The sequence below is a fragment of the Thalassophryne amazonica genome, chromosome 11, assembly GCF_902500255.1.
Source record: "Thalassophryne amazonica chromosome 11, fThaAma1.1, whole genome shotgun sequence".
NCBI lineage: Eukaryota > Metazoa > Chordata > Actinopteri > Batrachoidiformes > Batrachoididae > Thalassophryne > Thalassophryne amazonica.
The window spans coordinates 12,606,465-12,628,876 of record NC_047113.1 but is presented as its reverse complement, the minus strand read 5'-3'; the positions used below and the strand labels follow the sequence as shown (position 1 = coordinate 12,628,876).

The 22,412-nt window shown below is 40.0% G+C and overlaps 1 protein-coding gene across 3 annotated transcripts in view; it reads left to right on the top strand.

The window, feature by feature from the left end:
* The window catches only part of xiap (X-linked inhibitor of apoptosis), a 39,592-nt gene extending 17,554 nt beyond the window's left edge, over positions 1–22,038 (top strand). For 2 of the 3 annotated variants that reach the window (XM_034181468.1, XM_034181470.1), the window contains 2 exons: positions 10,063–10,102; positions 21,215–22,038. In XM_034181468.1, the coding sequence (XP_034037359.1) occupies positions 10,063–10,102; positions 21,215–21,408 (234 nt within the window). In that variant the 3' untranslated portion in view covers positions 21,409–22,038. Of the gene's footprint in view, positions 1–10,062; positions 10,103–21,185 lie in introns of all 3 variants that reach the window. The other variant, XM_034181471.1, reaches the window with a different exon arrangement.
* Positions 22,039–22,412: the final 374 nt, after the last annotated feature.

Here is a 22,412-nt window from a genome sequence, read left to right as displayed (position 1 = left end):
AGAGCGAAGCGCTCTAATGGGGTAATATGGTACTACGAGGTCCCTAAGATAAGATGGGACCTGATTATTCAAAACCTTATAAGTAAGAAGAAGAATTTTAAATTCTATTCTAGAATTAACAGGAAGCCAATGAAGAGAGGCCAACACGGGTGAGATATGCTCTCTCCTGCTAGTCCCCGTCAGTACTCTAGCTGCAGCATTCTGAACCAACTGAAGGCTTTTTAGGGAACTTTTAGGACAACCTGATAATAATGAATTACAATAGTCCAGCCTAGAGGAAATAAATGCATGAATTAGTTTTTCAGCATCACTCTGAGACAAGACCTTTCTGATTTTAGAGATATTGCGTAAATGCAAAAAGGCAGTCCTACATATTTGTTTAATATGCGCTTTGAATGACATATCCTGATCAAAAATGACTCCAAGATTTCTCACAGTATTACTAGAGGTCAGGGAAATGCCATCCAGAGTAAAGATCTGGTTAGACACCATGCTTCTAAGATTTGTGGGGCCAAGTACAATAACTTCAGTTTATCTGAGTTTAAAAGCAGGAAATTAGAGGTCATCCATGTCTTTATGTCTGTAAGACAATCCTGCAGTTTAGCTAATTGGTGTGTATCCTCTGGCTTCATGGATAGATAAAGCTGGGTATCATCTGCGTAACAATGGAAATTTAAGCAATACTGTCTAATAATACTGCCTAAGGGAAGCATGTATAAAGTGAATAAAATTGGTCCTAGCACAGAACCTTGTGGAACTCCATAATTAACTTTAGTCTGTGAAGAAGATTCCCCATTTACATGAACAAACTGTAATCTATTAGACAAATATGATTCAAACCACCGCAGCACAGTGCCTTTAATACCTATGACATGCTCTAATCTCTGTAATAAAATTTTATGGTCAACAGTATCAAAAGCAGCACTGAGGTCCAACAGAACAAGCGCAGAGATAAGTCCACTGTCCGAAGCCATAAGAAGATCATTTGTAACCTTCACTAATGCTGTTTCTGTACTATGATGAATTCTAAAACCTGACTGAAACTCTTCAAATAGACCATTCCTCTGCAGGTGATCAGTTAGCTGTTTTACAACTACCCTCTCAAGAATCTTTGAGAGAAAAGGAAGGTTGGAGATTGGCCTATAATTAGCTAAGATAGCTGGGTCAAGTGATGGCTTTTTAAGTAATGGTTTAATTACTGCCACCTTAAAAGCCTGTGGTACATAACCAACTAACAAAGATAGATTGATCATATTTAAGATTGAAGCATTAAATAATGGTAGGGCTTCCTTGAGCAGCCTGGTAGGAATGGGGTCTAATAGACATGTTGATGGTTTGGATGAAGTAACTAATGAAAATAACTCAGACAGAACAATCGGAGAGAAAGAGTCTAACCAAATACCGGCATCACTGAAAGCAGCCAAAGATAACGATACATCTTTGGGATGGTTATGAGTAATTTTTTCTCTAATAGTCAAAATTTTGTTAGCAAAGAAAGTCATGAAGTCATTACTAGTTAAAGTTAATGGAATACTCAGCTCAATAGAGCTCTGACTCTTTGTCAGCCTGGCTACAGTGCTGAAAAGAAACCTGGGGTTGTTCTTATTTTCTTCAATTAGTGATGAGTAGAAAGATGTCCTAGCTTTACGGAGGGCTTTTTTATAGAGCAACAAACTCTTTTTCCAGGCTAAGTGAAGATCTTCTAAATTAGTGAGACGCCATTTCCTCTCCAACTTACGGGTTATCTGCTTTAAGCTACGAGTTTGTGAGTTATACCATGGAGTCAGGCACTTCTGATTTAAAGCTCTCTTTTTCAGAGGAGCTACAGCATCCAAAGTTGTCTTCAATGAGGATGTAAAACTATTGACGAGATACTCTAACTCCCTTACAGAGTTTAGGTAGCTACTCTGCTCTGTGTTGGTATATGACATTAGAGAACATAAAGAAGGAATCATATCCTTAAACCTAGTTACAGCGCTTTCTGAAAGACTTCTAGTGTAATGAAACTTATTCCCCACTGCAGGGTAGTCCATCAGGGTAAATGTAAATGTTATTAAAAAATGATCAGACAGAAGGGAGTTTTCAGGGAATACTGTTAAGTCTTCTATTTCCATACCATAAGTCAGAACAAGATCTACGATATGATTAAAGTGGTGGGTGGACTCATTTACTTTTTGAGCAAAGCCAATAGAGTCTAATAATAGATTAAATGCAGTGTTGAGGCTGTCATTCTCAGCATCTGTGTGGATGTTAAAATCGCCCACTATAATTATCTGAGCTAAGCACTAAGTCAGACAAAAGGTCTGAAAATTCACAGAGAAACTCACAGTAACGACCAGGTGGACAATAGATAATAACAAATAAAACTGGTTTTTGGGACTTCCAATTTGGATGGACAAGACTAAGAGACAAGCTTTCAAATGAATTAAAGCTCTGTCTAGGTTTTTGATTAATTAATAAGCTGGAATGGAAGATTGCTGCTAATCCTCTGCCCCGGCCCGTGCTACGAGCATTCTGACAGTTAGTGTGACTCGGGGGTGTTGACTCATTTAAACTAACATATTCATCCTGCTGTAACCAGGTTTCTGTTAGGCAGAATAAATCAATACGTTGATCAATAGTGACAGTTTGAGGGGAGAGAAGAACTGCAGCAGCAGCAGCTAGTTTTTTTTTTTTTTTTTTTTCACGTGCATGCGTGAACGGATTGTCCATGAAGATAATTTTATTAACTACACAGATGTATAATAAAACAAATGGTGACTGTTTTATAACAGTTACAACAGAGTTGGAGGGGAGAGCGAGGAACTGCAGCAGCAGCCAGTTTTTTTTGTGTGTGTGTGTTTTGTTGTTTTTTGTTTTGTTTTCACATGTGGAGCGTCCATCGCCAGGTGAGGGATGCGAATTTGTGGCGTCTCATGACATCCAGTATGAACGCGGCAAAAAACAAACCAAAATGCCAAAAGCATCTGTATTGAACTGTACAGTACACATGCAGTGATTCAGGTCACAAGACTGTACACAGAATACACTGTACATCTCTACACAGTGTGATTATACACGTGTGTATTTGTTTCCACAAGTCACTGACATTTCATCTCATGTCCACAGACTGTCACTTGAGTTTTCATGATCTGTGCAGGAGGAGGTGTGGTCTTCAGCCTCGGTGCAAGAGGCATTTCCACTTCCTCCAGCCTGCTGTGTATCTAAAAGAGGAAACAGCGAGCCAGCCAGTTGAAGCGAGAGAACCGATAATTCCTGTCAGAAACTTTAGAAGTATAAATGGAATTAGTTCATTTACCTTTTTCTTCCAAAACATGAACATAAAAGCGAAAACGCATGATCCTACATTTGTGTTGCATCACTGTCCCCGGATGAGATCAGTTCATTCAAGTTTAGACCAAAAATGCCACCAATTTATGATAAATTAACATTTTACCCGAATTACTATAAGATTTCACAGATGAGATGGCCGCCAAATAATGACAGAATCACGGCAATAAAAGGATCAAGTCCAGGTGTAGTAATTTTTTTTTTTCAACCAGTAGATGGAGCTGCTGCTAATGTGAACCCTGGTGCAGTAAGCTTTTTCAGCCTCAACCGGTGGTGGAACCACTGCTAATGTTCTTACAGCACATCAATTTAAGGAGGAAACAAAACATTTTGTTGGTTTTTATGTTCTTGCTGTAGATAATTGCATTACACATGAAATAAATCATTACAATGAAATGTCCGAAAGACACAGAAAATAAAGTTTGCAACCAGTGAATTAAATGTATTTTTATTCTAAATAAAAGTTGTAAAAGTACTTCAACGGTGAGAAAATGCAGGATATTTGCTTTCCTTTGTCAGTATGACACAAAAATTCTACAGCTAGCCAGGTCCCTGTAGTCGGTGCGGACCAAGGTAGCTTAGCCGCCGTTAGTTCCCCCCTGGCAGATCCCGAGCAGCCGGGAAAGCAGGCCGACTGGGTGACTGTGAGGAGGAAGCGTAGCCCTAAACGGAAGCCCCGTGTACACCGCCAACCCGTTCACATCTCTAACCGTTTTTCCCCACTCGACGACACACCCGCCGAGGATCAAACTCTGGTTATTGGCGACTCTGTTTTGAGAAATGTGAAGTTAGCGACACCAGCAACCATAGTCAATTGTCTTCCGGGGGCCAGAGCAGGCGACATTGAAGGAAATTTGAAACTGCTGGCTAAGGCTAAGCGTAAATTTGGTAAGATTGTAATTCACGTCGGCAGTAATGACACCCGGTTACGCCAATCGGAGGTAACTAAAATTAACATTAAATCGGTGTGTAACTTTGCAAAAACAATGTCGGACTCTGTAGTTTTCTTTGGGCCCCTCCCCAATCGGACCGGGAGTGACATGTTTAGCCGCATGTTCTCCTTGAATTGCTGGCTGTCTGAGTGGTGTCCAAAAAATGAGGTGGGCTTCATAGATAATTGGCAAAGCTTCTGGGGAAAACCTGGTCTTGTTAGGAGAGACGGCATCCATCCCACTTTGGATGGAGCAGCTCTCATTTCTAGAAATCTGGCCAATTTTCTTAAATCCTCCAAACCGTGACTATCCAGGGTTGGGACCAGGAAGCAGAGTTGTAGTCTTACACACCTCTCTGCAGCTTCTCTCCCCCTGCCATCCCCTCATTACCCCATCCCCGTAGAGACAGTGCCTGCTCCCAGACTACCAATAACCAGCAAAAATCTATTTAAGCATAAAAAATTCAAAAAGAAAAAATAATATAGCACCTTCAACTGCACCACAGACTAAACAGTTAAATGTGGTCTGTTAAACATTAGGTCTCTCTCTTCTAAGTCCCTGTTAGTAAATGATATAATAATTGATCAACATATTGATTTATTCTGCCTTACAGAAACCTGGTTACAGCAGGATGAATATGTTAGTTTAAATGAGTCAACACCCCCGAGTCACACTAACTGTCAGAATGCTCGTAGCACGGGCCGGGGCAGAGGATTAGCAGCAATCTTCCATTCCAGCTTATTAATTAATCAAAAACCCAGACAGAGCTTTAATTCATTTGAAAGCTTGTCTCTTAGTCTTGTCCATCCAAATTGGAAGTCCCAAAAACCAGTTTTATTTGTTATTATCTATCGTCCACCTGGTCGTTACTGTGAGTTTCTCTGTGAATTTTCAGACCTTTTGTCTGACTTAGTGCTTAGCTCAGATAAGATAATTATAGTGGGCGATTTTAACATCCACACAGATGCTGAGAATGACAGCCTCAACACTGCATTTAATCTATTATTAGACTCTATTGGCTTTGCTCAAAAAGTAAATGAGTCCACCCACCACTTTAATCATATCTTAGATCTTGTTCTGACTTATGGTATGGAAATAGAAGACTTAACAGTATTCCCTGAAAACTCCCTTCTGTCTGATCATTTCTTAATAACATTTACATTTACTCTGATGGACTACCCAGCAGTGGGGAATAAGTTTCATTACACTAGAAGTCTTTCAGAAAGCGCTGTAACTAGGTTTAAGGATATGATTCCTTCTTTATGTTCTCTAATGCCATATACCAACAGAGTAGCTACCTAAACTCTGTAAGGGAGATAGAGTATCTCGTCAATAGTTTTACATCCTCATTGAAGACAACTTTGGATGCTGTAGCTCCTCTGAAAAAGAGAGCTTTAAATCAGAAGTGTCTGACTCTGCGGTATAACTCACAAACTCGTAGCTTAAAGCAGATAACCCGTAAGTTGGAGAGGAAATGGCGTCTCACTAATTTAGAAGATCTTCACTTAGCCTGGAAAAAGAGTCTGTTGCTCTATAAAAAAGCCCTCCGTAAAGCTAGGACATCTTTCTACTCATCACTAATTGAAGAAAATAAGAACAACCCCAGGTTTCTTTTCAGCACTGTAGCCAGGCTGACAAAGAGTCAGAGCTCTATTGAGCTGAGTATTCCATTAACTTAACTAGTAATGACTTCATGACTTTCTTTGCTAACAAAATTTTAACTATTAGAGAAAAAATTACTCATAACCATCCCAAAGATGTATCGTTATCTTTGGCTGCTTTCAGTGATGCCGGTATTTGGTTAGACTCTTTCTCTCCGATTGTTCTGTCTGAGTTATTTTCATTAGTTACTTCATCCAACCATCAACATGTTTATTAGACCCCATTTCTACCAGGCTGCTCAAGGAAGCCCTACCATTATTTAATGCTTCGATCTTAAATATGATCAATCTATCTTTGTTAGTTGGCTATGTACCACAGGCTTTTAAGGTGGCAGTAATTAAACCATTACTTAAAAAGCCATCACTTGACCCAGCTATCTTAGCTAATTATAGGCCAATCTCCAACCTTCCTTTTCTCTCAAAAATTCTTGAAAGGGTAGTTGTAAAACAGCTAACTGATCATCTGCAGAGGAATGGTCTATTTGAAGAGTTTCAGTCAGGTTTTAGAGTTCATCATAGTACAGAAACAGCATTAGTGAAGGTTACAAATGATCTTCTTATGGCCTCGGACAGTGGACTCATCTCTGTGCTTGTTCTGTTAAGACCTCAGTGCTGCTTTTGATACTGTTGACCATAAAATTTTATTACAGAGATTAGAGCATGCCATAGGTATTAAAGGCACTGCGCTGCGGTGGTTTGAATCATATTTGTCTAATAGATTACAATTTGTTCATGTAAATGGGGAATCTTCTTCACAGACTAAAGTTAATTATGGAGTTCCACAAGGTTCTGTGCTAGGACCAATTTTATTCACTTTATACATGCTTCCCTTAGGCAGTATTATTAGATGGTATTGCTTAAATTTTCATTGTTACGCAGATGATACCCAGCTTTATCTATCCATGAAGCCAGAGGACACACACCAATTAGCTAAACTGCAGGATTGTCTTACAGACATAAAGACATGGATGACCTCTAATTTCCTGCTTTTAAACTCGGATAAAACTGAAGTTATTGTACTTGGCCCCACAAATCTTAGAAACATGGTGTCTAACCAGATCCTTACTCTGGATGGCATTACCCTGACCTCTAGTAATACTGTGAGAAATCTTGGAGTCATTTTTGATCAGGATATGTCATTCAAAGCGCATATTAAACAAATATGTAGGACTGCTTTTTTGCATTTACGCAATATCTCTAAAATCAGAAAGGTCTTGTCTCAGAGTGATGCTGAAAAACTAATTCATGCATTTATTTCCTCTAGGCTGGACTATTGTAATTCATTATTATCAGGTTGTCCTAAAAGTTCCCTAAAAAGCCTTCAGTTAATTCAAAATGCTGCAGCTAGAGTACTAACGGGGACTAGAAGGAGAGAGCATATCTCATCCATATTGGCCTCTCTTCATTGGCTTCCTGTTAATTCTAGAATAGAATTTAAAATTCTTCTTCTTACTTATAAGGTTTTGAATAATCAGGTCCCATCTTATCTTAGGGACCTCGTAGTACCATATCACCCCAATAGAGCGCTTCGCTCTCAGACTGCAGGCTTACTTGTAGTTCCTAGGGTTTGTCGTTTTGACCGTTGGGGTTTTACATAATTATTGTATGGCCTTGCCTTATAATATAAAGCGCCTTGGGGCAACTGTTTGTTGTGATTTGGCGCTATATAAAAAAATTGATTGATTGATTGATTGATAAATCTCATTGGAACGGCACCAAACAAAAGTTCCAGCATCATCAACTTGGCCAATGCAGATTTGAGATTCATCACTGAATATGACTTTCATCCAGTCATCCACAGTCTACAATTGCTTTTCCTTAGCCCATTGTAACCCTGTTCTTTTCTGTTTAGGTGTTAATGATGGCTTTCGTTTAGCTTTTCTGTATGTAAATCCCATTTCCTTTAGGCGGTTTCTTACAGTTCGCTCACAGACGTTGACTCCAGTTTCCTCCCATTCATTCCTCATTTGTTTTGTTGTGGATTTTCGATTTTTGAGACATATTGCTTTAAGTTTTCTGTCTTGACACTTTGATGTCTTCCTTGGTCTACCAGTATGTTTGCCTTTAACACCCTTCCCATGTTGTTTGTATTTGGTCCAGAGTTTAGACACAGCTGACTGTGAACAACAACATCTTTTGCAACATGCGTGATGATTTACCTCTTTTAAGAGTTTGATAATCCTCTCCTTTGTTTCAATTGACATCTCTTGTGTTGGAGCCATGATTCATGTCAGTCCACTTGGTGCAACAGCTCTCCAAGGTGTGATCACTCCTTTTTAGATGCAGACTAACGAGCAGATCTGATTTGATGCAGGTGTTAGTTTTGGGGATGAAAATTTACAGGGTGATTCCATAATTTATTCCTCAGAATTGAGTGAGTCCATATTTTTTTCCTCTGCTTGGTCTAAAAAAGTAACCGTTACTGACTGCCACAATTTTTTTTTTTTCTTGATTTCTTATAGTGTTTCTTAAAGCCAGAAAGTTGCCATTTGAAATGACTTTTAGTTTTGTGTCATGTCTGTGATCTGCTTTTTTTTTTTCTACAAAATTAAACGGCTGAATGAACATCCTCCGAGGCTGGTGATTCCATAATTATTGCCAGGGGTTGTAGAATTCAAAAATTTTTCGTGTTTGGTGGGGGGGGGGAGTAATTTTGGGTTTCAACTTTTTTTGTGTGTGTTTCACCACTTTCATCCCTGATTATCTCAATCGTGAGTCACTTTTGCACGTATTAAAGTCACCAACTGGGACTTCTGTCTTGTTGCAAGAAAGAAAAAAGAATTGTCCTCCTTTCTGTTCACACAGCTCCAAACGTTGCACGGCTCTCTGCCAAGTCAAGTTAGAATGATAGAGTCGTCAAATTTAATAACTTCACATCGAAACGCCATTTGAATCAAATGACCTCTTTCCAAATGTTGTAATACAAACAGCGATCAATCAAAACTTTTTTTTTTTCCCTCCCAAAATGAGACGTCAGCAGCCGACTGAACTCAGCTCAGTGGTATGGAGACATTCATGCCAAAATGTCTGAAAGGAAATACGTTTGAGAAAAACTACAGATTTTATTTATGTCCAGAGATCAAGTATCCAGTGACCAATTTAAAATGTTGACATAGAAAACCTGTAAAGCCTGCTTTTAGTACACCGAAAACTCACAAGAGGTATCAGTAAAGAATCCATAAGGAATCGGATGGATAAGCAGAATCGATAATGGTATCTATCGATAAAATCTTATCAATACCCATCCTTACTTAATATTCAAGTAACTGATATTACTTTATTTGACACAAATTGTGCGACAGTATGAGGTAAAGGTAAATAAAGCCAGTCACGGATGGAAAGAGCACAGAGGCGGCTCTCCATGAAAGGACAACAGCAGCGCGCGCACAAAAGAGCTATTTTTCAGAAATAAACAGACATAAAGTTTTTGTGTTTAAAGCCGCAGAAAAAAAGCCAGAGCGCCGCAGAGCCAGCGAGGAGCACAGAGGCGGCTCTCCAGGAACCCGTGGTTCGGGTCTAGCTGGTCTGGTTCATTACAGGTGGACAACAGCCTGGTGCACACAGCGCACAACTGCGGAACTGTGCTGGACTGTCTATTTTTGGACTGCGCTTTTTAAAAAAGGGACATCTTTAAATGCTGCTGTGAATCTGTGAATTGAAAACCCACACTTTAAAGGGACCAGGTGTAGGATGGCTGGAGGTTTGGACCATACTCATGCTTAAACGTGCGCCAACATGGCGCTATCGTGGCACTACGTGGCTTAGTGTGGCTGATGCGAGCCATTCGAGGCTGTAATGACAGGTCGGTCGTGGCTCACTAGAGGCAGCTACGTGGCACATGCGGGGTACAGAGTGGCACATAGAGGCACCTTCATAGCAAATACGTGATAGATGAAAACGTGGGTCATACTTCGAATAATCGTGACATACCCATGCGTGGCTCCTTCTTCATCCTTCATTATTCGGTGGGACCCAAGCTTTTCTCACTTTTCCAGTAGGACAGAAAACCACAAAATAAATGTACTTGTGCATTCACCATGAAAGCTTTTTATTTTAACCCAACAAATACATTCATTTAGGATGTGTAGGGCAATGAATCAACAGAGAATAAAACTTTCTTTTTCCTCTCTCTCCAACAGACTTCAAGTAATCACAACGGATTGTTAGGCAAACAGAATGGTAAGCATTTAGTGTATATATAGTGGTGTGCAAACATTTGTGCTTTTACACACTTCGCTATTTTATGACATTCAAGTAAAAATAAATTGCCATTTGTGTGTTTGCATTTCTAAAAATGATGCCCTTCCAAGACATGGTGAACCAAATCTCTTCATTGTGATATAAATTTTAAGGCCCCCTCACACATAGTGCAAAGTTTGGTCAAATACAGTGAAACAGTTTGAATTAGCACACCATGCTATATAAAGGGAGAAAAGCAGGGGGCCTAAGATGGACCCCTGTGGAACCCCAAATTTCATGTCACTAAGGTTAGAGGTAGTGTTACTGTACAGAACACAGTAAGAATGACTAGTCAAGTATCACATCAACCATGCAAGGGCACTCCCAGTAATCCCCAAATTATTTTCCAGCCTCAAGTAGAATACAATGATAAATGGTATCAAATGCAGCACTGAGATCTAACAGCACAAGAACCGTGTCCGAATCCATTGGGAGCAGGAGATCATTCACCACTTCAGTGAGAGCCGTCTCTGTGGAATGATATTTTCTAAAAGTGGACTGCAGTGACTCAAAGAGATCATTCTCAGAAAGATAGACCATGAGCTGCCATGACACCACTTTTTCTAGAATTTTAGAGCAACATAACAGATTTGATATCGGCCGATAGTTTTTCAATTCACTAGGGTTAAGATTAGGTTTCTTAATGTTTTATTACTGCAGATTTGAAACATTTAGGAACAGATCCAGAAGTTACAGAAAGATTAATAATTTCTGGCACAGTCAGCCCAAGAGTGGACCACAGGTCCTTGAACAGTTTTGTTGGTATAGGATCAAATAAACAGGTTGTGCTTTTTGTTGATGTTACGAGTTTCGTCAGCATGCTGAGAGAGACACACTCAAATTCTGTAAATCTAGGTAATACCTCAGTAATGGCGCCCACCTCAATAGTAGGGTGTAGTGGCTGGGTTAAGGCATGCTGGGATATGTTTAATCTAATGTCTTCTATTATCTTCCCGAAGTAATCCAGGAAATCTTGTGCTGTAAAAGGAGAGCGAACTACAGGTGCTTGTCCATGAATAAGTGTTGCCACTGTGTCAAACAAGAACTTTGAGTTCTGCTTGTTTTTGTTGATCAAATCAGAGTAATGGGTCCTCTTTGGAGCCAGTAATGCATTCTTATAGTGTAAGATAGCATCATGCCACGCGAGGTGGAATGCTTATAATTTTGAACGACGCCATTTCCGTTCTAGACCTCTCGAGCCTTATGCTTGAGGTCACGCAGGTAATCATTGAACCAAGGTGACTGTGTTTTGGGGGAGCACGTTTTTAAAAAAGGTGGCGCAGTCATGTAGAGTGTAGTTTTTAGCACTGGGTTTAAACTATCCACAAGACTGTCTACTGATTTGGGTATTTGCCAAATGTGAAGCTAAGACATCAGGCAGTCGAGCTTCGAGTTCAGTCTTAGTTGAGGAGTTGATGCATCACCGTAGTGATATATAAGGTTGTTCTTCTTCCAACTTGTTGAATTTCCCTCCCTGGCAGATAAACTGCACTATCACCATAGTGGATTTTCTGCACTAATTTCCCCACTAAGCTAATGGATTCCACATCCACATTTGTCATAAGCCTTGCAGGGTCTCTAATCGCCTGCTGTACAACCCCAGTTCCAATGAAGTTGGGATGTTGTGTAAAATGTAAATTAAAAACAGAATACAATGATTTGCAAATCGTCTTCAACCTATATTCAATTGAATACACCACAAAGACAAGATATTTAATGTTCAAACTGATAAACTTTATTGTTTTTGTGCAAATATTTGCTTATTTTGAAATGGATGCCTGCAACACGTTTCAAAAAAGCTGGGACAGTGGTATGTTTACTACTGTGTTACATCACCTTTCCTTCGAACAACACTCAAGCGTTTGGGAACTGAGGACACTAATTGTTGAAGCTTTGTAGGTGGAATTCTTGCCCATTCTTGCTTGATGTATGACTTCAGTTGTTCAACAGCCCGGCGTCTCCGTTGTTGTATTTTGCATTTCATAATGTGCCACACATTTTCAATGGACGACAGGTCTGGACTGCAGGCAGGCCAGTCTAGTACCCGCACTCTTTTACTATAAATCCTCGCTGTTGTAACACATGCAGAATGTGGCTTGGCATTGTTTTGCTGAAATAAGCAGGGACATCCCTGAAAAAGATGTTGCTTGGAGGGCAGCATGTGTTGCTCCAAAATCTGGATATACCTTTCAGCATTGATGGTGCCATTATAGACGTCTGTCCATTTCAAATGAGCTCGGGCTCAGTGAAGGCGGCAGTGATTCTGGATGTTGTTGATGTATGGCTTTCGCTTTTCATGGTAGAGTTTTAGTTAGTAGTAGTTTGTAGTGACAAACTGTGTTAATTGACAGTGGTTTTCTAAAGTGTTCCTGAGCCCACGTGGTAAGATCCTTTACACAATTATGTTGGTTTTTAATGCAGTGCCGACTGAGGGATCCAAGGTCACGGGCATTCAATGTTGGTTTTTGGCCTTGCCGCTTATTTGTAGAAAGTTTTCCAGATTCTCTGAATCTTCTAATTATATTATGGACTTTAGATGATGGAATCCCTAAATTCCTTGCAATTTAATGTTGAGAAACATTGTTCTTAAACTGTTGGACTATTTTTTTTCACGCAGTTGTTCACAAAGTGGTGATCCTCGCCCCATCTTTGCTTGTGAATTGCTGAGCCTTTTGGGGATGCTCCTTTCATACCCAGTCATGACACTCATCTGTTTCCAGTTAACCTGTTCACCTGTGGAATGTTCCAAACAGGTATTCTTTGAGCATTCATCAACTTTCCCCATCTTTGGTCCCAGCTCAAAATAAGCAAATATTTGTACAAAAACAAAAAAGTCTATCAGTTTAAACATGAAATATCTTGTCTTTGTGGTGTATTCAATTGAATATAGGTTGAAGAGGATTTGCAAATCATTGTATTCTGTTTTTATTTACATTTCACACAATGTCCCAACTTCATTGGAATTGGGGTTATAAATTCCTAATGTTACCCTCCCTGTAGAGCTCTAGCTAGATGTTCGCAGATAAGATGGCGGCGCCTTCCCCAGTAGGGTGGAGGCCGTCCGGCATCAGCAAGCCACAGCGGCCTGAGAACGAAGGCCGGATTTCAATAAAGGTAAAGCCTGGCTGTCTACAAAATTGCGGCAGCCACCTATTTAACGATGTCAGCCTGCTAAACGCCTCATCAGTACCCCGGGAAGGGAGGGGACCAGAGACTATTAATTGATGCCGACACATCTTTCTGGCAAGGTCACAAGTCCTCTCTGTCCATTTTTGTAACCTCTGAGTGCTTCATCCTATATCATGTCATGTTCCTTAGTCTGTCTTCCTTTCTGCAGCGTCAACACCTTAAGATGGGATGCAGTGTTGGGAGCTCTTGCCCCAAGATTACAATTAACGTCAGCTGGTGTCTGTCACCTGACTTTGGGTGTGATAGAATCCCCTATCACTAAAGTCCGGCATTTCGCCTGGCCTGGAGACAGGAGTGGAAGTCACTCATGGGCTCAGAGAATTCACATCGGAGTACCACAACCGGGCACAGGGCTTCCTCCGCCTAGCCACAGTCTGAAAGCCGTCCTCCACAGCCGGCGTTTCTAGGCTGATGCTAATGGACATGCTAGCCGACCCAACACTAACCTCATCTAGAGTGCCCATAACATCTGACTCCACTGAGCTAAGAAGCTGCTCTAACTTACGAACAGGGCTCTCTAAGAGAGCCACCCTATTTTCCAACTTCACGCAGGATTTACAGTGTGTAAAGTAGTGTACTTTGTGCACTAGGAAATTCAAGAGTATAACCAAGCAAGCACGAGCTAACCAATAATGCATAAGCTAACAACTCCTAAGGCTCACACAGGATTCACACAGACATAAATAAATGAGTTAAAATTCACAACAGTTACACTGAAAAAGTAGCAGAAGTATTAGACTTGTAGGAATGGTAAACGGTTAAAAAAAAAAAAAGGCTGCCTTGCATCAGTGAAAAGCTGGATGTCAAGCAGTTTCCTACTTTTAAACTCTGACAAGACTGAAATGATGGTTCTTGGTCCAGTGAGATATCGGCACCAGTGTTAACAGCTAACGCTTAGCCTAGGCTTGTGTGTCATACATCACACTGACAAAGTGAGGAACCTTGGAGTAATTTTTGATCCTACATTGTCCTTTGACCTCCACATTAGCGATATTACGAGGACTGCCTTCTTCCACCTGCGAAATATAGCAAAGATCTTTCCCATCCTGTCTATGGCTGATGCTGAGACCCTGATTCATGCATTTGTTTCTTCTAGATTGGACTACTGCGGTGTTCTATTTTCTGGTTTACTACAGTCTGGCATTAGGGGTCTCCAACTTGTTCAAAATGCTGCTGACAGTCTTTTGACAGGAAACAGAAAGTTGACCACATTACACCCATTTTGGCGTCTCGTCACTGGCTTCCTGTCCCAGTGAGATCAGATTTTAAGGTTCTCCTACTAACCTATAAAATTATTCACGGACTAGCACCTTCCTACTTAGCTGACCTAATTAAACCCTATTGACCGGCCCGGGCTTTGCGTTCTCAGGGTGCAGGACTACTTTGTGTCCGTAGGATGAATTAAAAAGTCTGCAGGTCACAGAGCTTTCTCTTACCATGCACCTGTTCTGTGGAAAGATCATCCTGCATCAATAAAACAGATTCTGTAGAGACTTTCAAGTCCAGACTTAAGATGCACATATTTTCCTTTTCATATGGCTAGCATACTGGCATAGTAAGTTACTATGCTTTCTGTCCTTTTAAATTCATTTTATTAGTAAACGGAGTGGTCCGCAGCCTCAACTTTATCTAAATTCTGGGTCTTTTGGTGATGCTTAGGGCTCGTGGGAGGTGATCACCTTAGTATTTCTTCTTTTTTTCTTGTTGCTTAATGCTGATAAATTATACTGTATTTGTTGTCTCTGTGCCACCTGATTCTGTTTTTTCGCTCTGTTTGAGGTGCAGCTCCATCCAGAGGTGGGAGTGGGTGTCTTCTTCTGCAGGTCTCCCATCCTGTGCACCAGCATGGACTCCCAAAATTTCCTGTATATTCATATTGTCAATTGTCTGTATCATGGCCCAGGCAGAGGGTCTTCCCTTTGAGTCTGGTCTGCTTGTGGTTTCTTCCTCAAATAATCAGTGGGAGGTTTTCCTTACCACTGTTGCCTGTGTGGTTGCTCTGGGGGTTGGTAAGGTTAGACCTTACTTGTGTGAAGCACTTTGAGGCAACTTTGTTGTGATTTGGTACTATATAAATGAAATAAATTGAAAAAATTGAATTGAGACTTTTTATAGCCAGGCAAGTCAGAAAATGGAATCCATTAACATTTCCAAATCACTCACTGTCGTGGACTACTTTCATTTTATATACCCGCTTACCCCAATAAAGGGCCATGATGGGGCTGGAGCCTATCCCAGCAGCCAATTGGCCTGAAGTAAGATTCACCCTGGACAGAACACCAGTCTTTCGCAGGGCCACCTACAGTGCATTCATAAAGTATGCACAGAGCTTCACTTTTGCCACATTTTTTGTTGCGCCCTTCTTCCAAAAAGAGTAAATTCATTTTTTCCCTCAATTCTACTCACAACACCCCATAATGACAACATGAAAACAGTATTTCACTTTTAAATGGGCTACATTTATATAGCGCTTTTCCATCTGTGTCAGATGCTCAAAGCTATGCCTGGGCGATTTATCGATTAATTCGTTTTTTTTTTTTTTTGTTTGTTTTTTTTGCAAATGATTTAAAAAAAAAAAAAAATTGAGTTATTTCTCCTCTTGCGGAAGCACACCTTTTTGTCCCCAGGACCTTCCGTATCTCCCCTCTCCCCGTCCCGTTTCCTTCACACAATAATAAACATGGCTAACTGCTAATGAAGAGTGACTTTGATTTTTGGTTTGGGATTGCTGCAACAGACGTGGAACACATGACTGCATGCTGCAACGTTTGTCCGAAGCCCACTGCAACAAAACGCAACCACACAATACACTTATTCCAGGATCTAAAACAGGCATCCAGCTGCGTGGAAGAAATGCCACACTTTACGAGGGGAACAAGAGCGCAAACTGGATCGAAATGGAGCCTAATAATCACAAAAAATGGGGTAAAAAGTAACAAAATGCGGAACATGCAAACTCCTCACAGAAAGACCCCAGGTGGTAAGCGATCCCACGACCTTAAGGTGTGAGGCAACAGTGCTAACCGCTAATCCAACGTGCTGCCTGTTGGACTTCATTTTCATCAATAATAATATAATTGAGGCAAAACCTTGGACCTAACATTGACATAGGTTAAATTATTTACAAATAATGCCTTACATTCATCCCGATGTGAGGGTGCTGCCATACAAGGTGCTCACTACACACCGGGAGCAATAGGGGATTAAAGACCTTGCCCACGGGCCCTTAGTGATTTTTCCACTTAGGCTGGGATTTGAACAGAAGATCTTCTGGTCTCAAGCCCAACGCCTTAACCACAAGACCATCACCTCCCCTAAAGGTTGACGTAAATATAACCGGTCTATTGTATGTGATACACATAATTCAAAATTGCTTGGGTGTATGAAGGTCTCGAGATGAAGGTATTTAAATAGACTGACACGATTTGTTAATGATAAACTATTGTAGGCCTCAGTGTTACATACATATGGGTTTATTAAAGGTATTCATGAAAATATGTTTCATGTCACCGACATTAATGAGCAAAGCTCCTCACCATCTTAGTATGTCATTTAGGTCCTTCATGCTTTTTTTTCAGTAAAATGGTTCTGCTTGTGTATTAGAATGGGCAGGGACACTGGCGATGGCAACTTGATCCCAACAAAAGTCAAATAAATTTGGTTCAGAGAAATAAATGGGTTGGAACATGGCCTAGAATAAGATATTCTTAATTTTGTCTGTTATTTTCACACTTGCGTGAATATTCTGCCTGTGATTTAAAGGATATCGCCAATTCTCATTCAATTTTGATGTTGTCACAGGCAGTGTTGCCACAGTTACTTTGAAAAAGTAACTTAGTTACTTTACTGATTACTCAATTGTAAAAGTAACTAAGTTAGATTACTAGTTACTTTTTAGTACTTTCCCAGCTGCCGACAACAACCCTCTGCCACCTCAACAGGACCAATACTGTTTTTGCCAAAACCACTTTATAGTCACCCTTTCTTGACTTCAATGAAAATAAATACTTGTTTTATAAAAAGTAAAATAAAGACATCTTTCTTGACCTCATATTTAACTGTTGACAGCACTGTAACAGTAAAACTTGCAATTTCGAGCCTACATTGTTTATAAAGGTAACTATTAAATTCTAACATTTTTCTAACATTTAAATTCTCTCTAAACATTTTACTTGTCGAAATTATTATTATTTTAAGCAATATTAGTTGTAGTAAAAAACGGCTTCAAAATTGCACCTTTAATCTAGGGGTGTTGTGGGGGGCACATCCTTGCCCCACGCCCCCATTCCATCTAGATTCGCCCCTGCTTTGGCGTTTGAGCACAAAGAATGGATAACATTTATTTATGCAGAAAACATGACCAGATTTACAGGTAAGAAAGTTTTATTGCGTTTTCACATCATGTGGTCCTCAGAAAGAGAGTTTAGGTGCATTTGAGTGGAAAATAGTGTTAATTGTTGACGCGTCGCGGAGGATCAGCTGTTTTTAACGACCAGATACAGAGCGGCTCAGCTCAGAATTCTAAATAAAGGAGAGAAAAAAGTATAAAAATGTCTTTGTAAAGCTCAGTGCAGGTGTGCTGATCACGTGCTTTAAGAGGTGAGGACGAGTCGAGCAGCTGCAAAAAACCGCGGATTAAAAGCTCACAGCTCAAGTGGGCAGTTCAGTCGAACCCCGACCTCCTGCCCACGGACCAAGTTTAATGCTGTTATCGACCCACAATGAAAAATAATAGTAACGCACAGTGACATGGAGAAGTAACTTTAATCTGATTACTGATTTGGAAAGATTAACGCGTTACATTACTCGTTACTAAAAAAAAGTGGTCAGATTAGAGTAACGCGTTACTAAGTAACGCGTTACCGACATCACTGGTCACAGGTGACGCAAATCTGAGTGGTGCATTAAGTGGCCAATTTCAATCAATCAACATTTATTTATAAAGGGCTTTACAGCAGCCACACAGTGTCTAGAGTGCTTTACAGTAAAATGAAAGATTCACAAAAATTAAACATACCATAAAGTTAAAATGTCCTTTCTTATTTCTGATTATAAAACGTTATTACACTTATACATAAACACAGTTATAGCATATATATTTTGAAAGTACAGGTTGTCCTGAAAACAGAGACATAAAACTTGATTATGGGATGCAGGGTGAGCTGTTAACAGCAGTAATAAAACATTTATGCCAGGCGAGTGAACTGTCCAAAAAAATGCCTTCGGACCCCAGAGGGTTTATAGGGTTCAAAAAAGGAATAGTTTGCACCATCTGTCATGCTTAGTTATCATGTTACAGGGTAACATTTGTCACATGTCATAGAATTCAATGGATGTTGACCTTGTTTGACCTTTACTTTGGAGACAAAGCATTCAGCACAGTCAAAACTATTACATGTATTGATCCTTTTATTTCAACCAATAATTTGCATCATTTGTGATGAAATTGGAGCAACTTTAATTTTTGACCCCTGTACAAACTGAAATTGACCTTTGTCACCATTTTTGCTGTTTTTACCCCATAACTCCAGAACATTCCATCATAGATCGTCCAAACTATACCATTTTGAAATTAAGATCAGACAAACAATGTGATATAGTTTTCAACATGATTGGAGCATTTTAAAAGTTTGACCTTTGTGTAATTCTTCACTGACCCCTACCTGGCTTCAGCTACCACCCTGTGATGGCTATCATACATTTTTGTGTAGGCCATGATACACTGAGGCTGGATTCTACAGGGGGGAAATAAGTATTTGACCCCCTGTCAGTTTTGAAGGTTTGCCCACTTACAAAAAATGGAGAACTGTGTAATTTTTATCGTAGATACACTTCAACTGTGAGAGACAGAATTAAAAAAAAAAAATCCAGATCACATTGTATGATTTTTAAATAATTAATTTGATAAAATAAGTATTTGATCCCCTACCAACCAGCAAGAATTCTGTCTCTCACAGACCTTAGTTTTTCTTTAAGAATCCCTCTTATTCTGCACTCTTTACCTGTATTAACTGCAACTGTTTTTTGAACTTGTTACCTGTATAAAAGACACCTGTGCACACACTCAATCACACTCCAACCTGCCCACCATAGCCAAGACCAAAGAGCTGTCTAAGGACACCAGGGACAAAACTATAGACCTGCACAAGGCTGGGATGGACTACAGGACAACAGGCAAGCAGCTTGGTAGAAGACAGCAGCTGTTACAATTATTTATTAGAAAGTGGAAGAAACACAAGATGACTGTCAATCTGCCTTGGTCTGGGATTCCATGCAAGATCTCACTTTGTGGGGTAAGAATGATTCTGAGAAAGCTCAGAAATACACAGGAGGACCTGGTCAATGACCTGAAGAGAGCTGGGACCACAGTCACAAAGATTACATTAGTAACACATGATGCTGTCATGGTTTAAAATCCTGCAGGGCAGCAAGGTACCCCTGCTCAAGCCAGCACATGTCCAGGCCCATTTGAAGTTCACCAGTGACCATTTGGATGATCCAGAGGAGGCATGGGAGAAGGTCATGTGGTCAGATGAGATCAAAATAGAGCTTTTTGGAATCAACTCCACTTACCATGTTTAGAGGATGAGAACAACCCCAAGAAAACCATCCCAACCGTGAAGCATGGGGGTGGAAACATCATACTCCGGGGGTGCTCTTCTGCAAAGGGGACAGGACGACTGCACCGTATTGAAGGGAGGATGGATGGGGTTGTGTATTGTGAGGTTTTGGCAAACAATCTCCTTCTCTCAGTAAGAACATTGAAGATGGGTCGTGGCTGGGTATTCCAGCATGACAATGACCCCAAACACACAGCCAGGGCAACTAAGGAGGGGCTCCGTAAGAAGCATTTCAAGGTCCTGGAGTGGCCTGGCCAGTCTCCAGACCTGAACTCAATAGAAAATCTTTGGAGGGAGCTGAAACTCCAAACCTCAAAGATTTGGAGAAGATCTATATGGAGCAGTGGACCAAAATCCCTGTTGCAATGTGTGAAAACTTGGTCAAGAAGTACAGGAAACGTCTGACGTCTGTAATGGCAGACAAATGTTTCCGTACCAATTGTTAAGCTCTATACTTATTTTATGTAATAAAATTCAAATTAATTATTTAAAAATCATACAATGTGATTTACTGGATTTTTTTTTTTTTTTTTAAGATTCTGTCTCTCACAGCTGAAGTGTACCTACGATAAATATTACAGACCTCTCCATTCTTTGTGGGTGGGAAAACCTGCAAAACTGACAGGGGGTCAAATATTTATTTTCCCCCTAAGTGGTACCGATTAGGTCAAAATTCATGACTGGCTCATGGACTACATGTTGATTTGGTATATTTTGCACTGGATGCCCTTCCTGAAATAACTCCGCATTACATGGAGAATGGGCAGGGGTGACCTTGAACCAGGCACCTTCCACTTTTGAAACACTAAGTGCCTGGCCACCACCCCTGCCCTTTCAGAAAAATGGCAGTAAAATTATTTAGTTATACAGAATGGTGCCCATAGTGATCCTCGCAATAATTTTGGCTTTAGTATTATGATTATTTATATCATGTCGTAGAGATTTTTTTTAGAAACTTCAATATTTAAAAAAAAAAAAAACTTGATTTATATATTAAAAGTGTAAAAACCCCAAGGTGTTCCCAGTTGTGTGTGTGTGTGAGTGAAAAGAGCGAGAGGGAGAACAACACTTTCCTAAGAAAACTTGAAACCAGTTTTGCACACTGTCTGTCCAGGTGTGCTACAGTCAGCCATGGCACTGTAGAAACAAATATGCTGATACAAAATAATAATAATAAAAAAAATCACTAAATGTTTTTTTTTTTTTTTTTGAAGATGTGCAAACTTTTTTCCTCTCCTCTCAGATAAAGATCCAACTGAACAACTACGCAAACTGCAAATGGAGAAACAGTGCAAAGTATGCATGGACAGAGATTCTTGTATGGTCTTCATCCCCTGTGGCCATCTGGCCACATGCAGTGAGTGTTCAGAGTTACTGATGAAGTGTCCAATCTGCTGTGCCATCATAAAACAGAAGATCAAAACTTACATCTCTTAACAGACTCGCCTAATGGGGCTAAATGTCAGTGCTGCTTTCTCATAATCTTTATTATATTGTATTTTAACAGTACATGTAGATAGTGTGTATTATATTTAAAGGTTGTTTTCATGAGAATGAGACTGTAAACACAAGAAAAAATTACGCACAGGAAGATGGTAAATGGTTGATAGAGATTAAGATTGTCCATTAATGTTGAATATATTAAACAATATTGAGCATATTATGACACTTGTATGTCAACACTAAAGGACTCTTCTCAATCTGCAACACTCTTGCCAGATGTGCCTTTCTCCAATTTTGTGTACCCCATTTATGTTATCTTGCGCTTTTAAATTTGACATTGAGGTTACTTTATTTGTCTCGACATTGGAAAGATTAGCCGTTTCATAGATGCTCCTAATCTCTGGTGTAGGTTTTGTTTAATTTTCTCATTAACTGACATTTTTTCCTCTGTATAAGTAAATTGAAAAAGGATTGTTGTAATTTACCATTCCATCATGTGATTAATATGATTTGTACAACTTTTGTGTGAAGGATTTTTAACTAAAGGTGGTGGGGCTTTGTGTCAAAACAGCTAAATTGCAGACGTGTTGCTGAACTGACTAATAAAACTTGTTTAAAATCAAACAAATGTGTCCTTGATTAACTTGAGCCATTCCTTTTCAACACATTTGAGATTTTTTTGTAACTCGGCCACATGGGGTGTGCAGCCAGTACATTCTGAGGGCTGGTCCCAAGCCCAGATGAATGAGGTTTGCGTCAGGAAGGGCATCCAGTGTAAAACACGCCAAAATTAAAGATGCAGATTATAATTCAAACTTCCATACCAGATCGGTCCAGGCCTGGGTTAACGACCACCACCAGTTGCTAAAAATGTTGCCCAACAGGGTTCTGGTGGAAATTGGGCTACTGCTGGGCAAAAAAGTAGAAGAGGACAAAAACGTGTCCAGAGATTGCAGGAGAAGAAAACAACTAGAATGGTGGAAGTAAGGGTCAGAACT